The sequence below is a fragment of the Mastomys coucha genome, unplaced genomic scaffold (assembly GCF_008632895.1).
Source record: "Mastomys coucha isolate ucsf_1 unplaced genomic scaffold, UCSF_Mcou_1 pScaffold5, whole genome shotgun sequence".
NCBI lineage: Eukaryota > Metazoa > Chordata > Mammalia > Rodentia > Muridae > Mastomys > Mastomys coucha.
Genome location: NW_022196911.1, coordinates 12,918,453 through 12,923,935, shown reverse-complemented (window position 1 = coordinate 12,923,935; position 5,483 = coordinate 12,918,453). Strand labels below are relative to the sequence as shown.

The 5,483-nt window shown below is 45.4% G+C and overlaps 1 protein-coding gene across 1 annotated transcript in view; it reads left to right on the top strand.

Moving 5' to 3' along the window:
• LOC116078801 overlaps positions 1–1,320 on the top strand; it is a 54,733-nt gene extending 53,413 nt beyond the window's left edge. Inside the window, exons 10-11 of the mRNA XM_031354117.1 lie at positions 405–561; positions 974–1,320. Coding sequence (XP_031209977.1) covers positions 405–561; positions 974–1,024 — 208 coding nt within the window. The 3' untranslated portion in view covers positions 1,025–1,320. The remainder of the gene's footprint in view (positions 1–404; positions 562–973) is intronic.
• The last annotated feature ends 4,163 nt before the right edge of the window (positions 1,321–5,483 follow it).

Here is a 5,483-nt window from a genome sequence, read left to right as displayed (position 1 = left end):
GTAAAATTATGGTATTGACAGGGCTGGAGAGATGGCTCCACAGTTAAGAGCATCTACTGGCTGCTCTTACAGAGGATCCAGCCACCCACATGGCAGCTCACAACTGCTTATTACTCCAGTTCCGGGGGATCCAGTGCCCTCTTCTGGCTTCCATGGGCACTGCATGCATGAGGTTCATAATGCAAGCAAAGCGGTCATACACATTAAATTGTTTTTTTTTAACTACATTGAGGAAGTCTGTGATCCCAAAAAGTTAATGTTATAAAGATGAATAAAATGGGGGGTGGGGAAGCCTTTTATTTGGAGAAAAAAAGTCTGCACTGGTGTTAAGAGCATTCTGAGTTTGTGTACAGAAAACATTCTAGATGTCATCTGTAAGAGAATCTCTCCTCTCTCTCCTTTAGGAGCAAGCTTTCAGAATGTGAGAGGGGTATACTTGCTCCTGCCAGGGGGACCACAGAGCATGTGAGGGGCAAGCTTGCTCCTGCCGGGGTGACCCCAGATCCCAGACCTATAGCACCCCTGACTCTTGCTCACATGATCCAGACCCATCCTGTGGTGGTAGGTTCCTGTTTTCTCTCTCTCTGTGCTGGGTGGAGGCTGTAGCTCTCCATGAGATCAAAGGGCAGATGAGAGCAGGGGATGGTGGAAGGCCGGGAGGGAGGTGCAGAGCAGGATACCAGCAAGTGTGAGATTTCTGAGGATTTCCAGGCTGGAGATTAGATGGGCCAGCAGCCTGGCCATCTAATGAAGTATGGGAGATGAAATATGGGAGATGTCAGGCTAATGGTAGGCACCAGAGAGGAATGAATAGCTCTCTAATGGCTATCAACTCCCTAGGTGAGTTGAGCCAATAACTCTGGGTGTGTGTGTATTAGGAAACTTAGCACACACTGCAATCCTCAGAGTGTATTGTTGAGAACAAGAAAAGAGTTCATGTAAATACCTGTTCTTTTATCCTTTCATAATGTAGGAGGCCAAGACAGCAAGTCGATACTGGGTGAACTATGTGGATGAAGAATAAGATTTTATTTTATTTTTTACAGTCATTAGATAAATTCCAAGCAGGAAATGACAGCTTTCTTTTTCTTTGGTTCTGCATTATGATAAGCAACGAGGTTGTTATCTGGTAAAGACGCTCGTGCCTGACATGAGATGCCTGGCACTTCATTCTTTTTATTATAAAGGTGACACCATCATGCAGAACCCAGACCGTGAATTCAGATGATGGAGACGGTCAGGGTCAGACAGACAGCACAGTGGGCAGCAGCAGCAGGCTGAGCAGACTCCAACATGAGGCTTCAGCCCATAGCTATTCACTTCTGACTCATGGCCCTTCTGCCTGGTGCTCTCCTTGTAGGGTCTTAAATAAAATGAGCTTGTTTTCTTTCTTACATTTTTTTTAAAAAGATGTATTTATGCATATGAGTGCTCTATTTGTATGTATGCCTTCATAGCAGAAGAGGGCATCCGAACTCTTTACAGATGGTTGTGAGCCACCGTGTGGTTGCTGGGAATTGAACTCAGAACCTCTGGAAGAGCGGCCAGTATTCTTAACTCCTGAGCCATCCTTTCAGTCCTTAAAAATTATTAGTAAAACAGCTTTCAAATTATGAGTAAGGATAAGGAGGCATGAAAACGAACCAAAGGTGTTTGACGAAATGAAATGAGTGTTATAAACAGGAAAATATAATTCCAACAAGGGGTTGGATTAGGTATACCCAAAGGTATAGAGTCCGTGAACCAGAGAGGCCAGAGACGTGATTGGATGTGAGCACCAGAGACAAAGTGCTGGCCTCAATAGCCCAGGGGAGCTGAACCCCAGGTCCAGCAGCGATGGTGGAGAAGCTGTGGAAGGCACTGTGCTGAAGAGAAAGGGGTTTCCAGAAGGGGTGGAAATATCAACCCTCAGATTTAGGGAACCCCCCAAAATCACAAACACTAGTAGAAACCACAGCACTGTCTGGGGATGTGGCTGAGTGGGAGAGTGATGCTCAAGGCCCTAGATTCAATCCCCAGCATTACAGGAATACTAATAAAGGGGGGGGGGGCGAGGAGATGGCTCAGCACTTAAAAAGCCCTGGCTGCTCTTGCAGAAGACCTGGGTTCAGTTTCCAGAACCCACATGGTGGCTCACAGCTGTCTGTGATTCTGGTGTTGGGAACCGATGCCCTCTTCTGGCTACCCTGGATACTGCATGCACATGGTACACAGACATTCATGCAGGCAAAACACCCATACACGTAAAAGATGAAGAATAGTTAAAAAAAAAAAAAAAAAAAAAAAAAAAAAAAAAAAAAAAAAAGATCATCCAGGTGTCATGGTTCAGCACTCAGGAGGCAGAGGAAGGTGGATCTCTGAGTTTGAGGCCAGTCTGGTTTATAGAGGGAGTTCCCCTGGCTGGACAGGGAAGGGGGAGGAGAAAGAACAAGAAAGAAAGAAAGAAAGAAAGAAAGAAAGAAAGAAAGAAAGAAAGAAAGAGAGAGAGAGAGAAAGAGAGAGAGAGAGAAAGGAAGGAAGGAAGAAAGGAAGAAAGGAAGAAAGGAAGGAAGGAAGAAAGGAAGAAAGGAAGAAAGGAAGGAAGGAAGGAAGGAAGGAAGGGAAAGAGGAAAGAAAGAAAGGAAGGAAGAAAGGAAGAAAGGAAGGAGGAAAGAGAGGAAGGAAGGAAGGAGGAAAGAGAGAAAGGAATGAAGGAAGGAGGGAGGGAAGAAAGGAGGGAAGGAAGGAAGGAGGAAAGAAAGGAAGAAAGGAAGGAAGGAAGAAGGAAAGGAAGAACATTCAGAAGAACAATGGAGATGCTTACAGGAGCCAAAGAAAAAGGGAGGTCTCACCAAAGGGAAACACCCAAAGTGCAGACTGCTTCCTAGTGGGAGTAACAGTAGATTCTTAGAGAATCTTTTTCAAGAGGTAGAAAACCTAAGGAGTCCTATAACAATTCAACCAAACCCACCATTTTCTTTCTCCCTCTAAGAAAATAAGAAAATGTTAGGCGCATCGACCGGTTCACCCATCGAAGCCTGCAGATGCAGAAGAAGGAGACACCAGAACTCAAACATAAATTCTCTAGAGAAAGGGCCTAAGGAGCAGTCCCCAGCTCCTCCTGTGTATTCTCAGTCACAAAGCCAGAGCTACACAGTTGTCGCTCACCACATAGGCAACACTCCTAGAAACACAGTGGCAACCGAATCTGGTAACATTCTCCCCATCTCAGTAACCTTCCCAGATTAAACAAACAAACAAAAACAGTAGCAGATTTTGAAAGGAGAGGGAATCTTTGAACTAAGCATGTGTTTAAATATATGTAAAACACCAGTGTGTTCAACAGTGAGCTAATGTGGCCTTTTCTTTTGAAGTTAGGGACAGCACAAGGCTCCACTTCATTTCTACTTCTGTGCAATATTGTATGAGAAGCTTGAGCCACATGAGGGTGGAAAAAAAGGATAACGCTATCATCGTGGATAAGTTTTTATTTTATTTTAGGTGCACAGGTGTCTGTGTACCATGTACACACAGTGCCTGAGCAATCCAGAAGGGGATGAGGGATTCCCTGGAACTGTGACTACAGGTGTTTGTAAGCTGATGTGTCAGGGCTGAGAGCTAAGCCTGGGTCCCCTAGAAGAGCAGCCAGTGTGCTTAGCCTCTGAGCCATCTCTCCAGCCCCATTGTATACAGTTTAACTGCTACAGGAAAACCTAGCTGTGTTTAATGATTGCAAACACTTCTTCTATGACTAAACAGGATTTTTTTTTTATAAAAAATTAACTTTTAAACATATGTGTGTATGTGTATGTCCATGATTGACCAGACATGTCCAATCTCCTGGTGTTGCAATTACAGGTGGTTGTGAACTGGGAACTGTGTGGGTGCTGGGAACCAAACTTGGGTGCTTGCAAGAGCAAAGGTACGCTACACCACTGAGCCATCTCTTCAGTAAATAGAACTTTAAAGACACTTGAATACCTTTTAACTTTCGGCAAGGCTCTTGTTTCAGTCTTGGAAGGTCCCGAGGAGGAGGAGAAGACAGACCCAAGTTCTGAGCTGGCACTTGCAGGTTCCTCAGAAGGAAAGCAAAAGCCATGCGTGGCCCTTGCTTTCTTGCCTGCACCTTCTGAGGTGTGTCACCATTGGCCACCTGTGAGCCAGCTGGTATTTCAGGAATACAGTTGCAACCACCCTCTTCATTTTATAGCCCTTTGATGACACAGTCTGTGCTTAACCTTAGGAGACTGTAAGAGCCTGGCAGTGGTGGTGCATGCCTTTAATCCCAGCACTTGGGAGGCAGAAACAGCCAATTTCTGAGTTCGAGGCCAGCCTGGTCTACAGAGTGAGTTCCAGGACAGCCAGGGCTACACAGAGAAACCCTGTCTCGAAAAAACAAACAAACAAAAAAAAACCCAAAGCAAACCAAAAAAAGAGAGGGGCAAGGGAGAGGGAGAAAGAAAATGAATAAGAATCTCAGATTTTAGCGTGGTTGAGATGGGAAAATATTTTGAGCCCATGAGTTCGAGACCAGCCTGGTCAATATGGTATTGAGGAAGGAGGGACAGAAGGGAGGACAGGTGGGAAGAGGGAGGAGCTGAAGGAAAGGAAGGCAGGCTGCCACTTTTGTTCCTCATCAGCCCATGAGCAAGAAAAAGAACTGGTCTGAGTAAACACAGCCTGCTAGCACTGTTCTGAACATCAGAGGTCTGCATACACAGACAGACTTCAGAAGGTTGAAAACTAGCCAGTCTGCACACATTAAGGACGCCTTGGCTAAGATGCTTGTGACCAGAAGTGGTTAAGACTTGAGTCTTCTCTTTTGTGGAATATTTGTATAGGCTTTAATGGTTGAGCATCTTTCAACATCTGTCTCTTAAATACCTTGTAACCGAGGCTGGAGAGACGTCTCAGTGCATTTTTTTCTCTTGCAAAGGGCCCTGGGTTCGACTTCCAGCACTCACATGATGGCTCACAACCATCTATAAGGCCAGTTCCAGGATGTCTGATGTCCTCTTTGACCTCCATGGGCACTACACATGTGATATGCCTACATTCACGCAGGCAGAATACCCAAACCCATACAATAAAGTAAAATAAAATATGAAATAATCACAAGAAGAAGAAAACCCCATCTTGTCATGGCAGCATAGAGATGGTGGCTGGGTAGGAGAGCAAAGCTAACCCTGCCCAACCCCAGTGGGCTCTCCTGATCCTGTTTCTGAAGACCTCTGGGTCCCCAGCTGGCATGGAGCTGGAATCCCACATTAACCAGTGGCCTGGAGGGGTGACCCAGGGCCCTCTTTGGACTTTCATCCATCTGTGGTATGATCATCAACTGTGGGACAAACTTCTAAGAGGTATTCCATACTGGATTAAAACCAAAGCCAGAGGGGCTGTGTGAGGGCATGGCTTGGAGGTTAAGAATGCGAGTTGCTTCTTCTTGAGATCCTTGTGGAATGTGGGTTGTTCTTCCTGTATTCCAGACTTCTGCACTAATAACC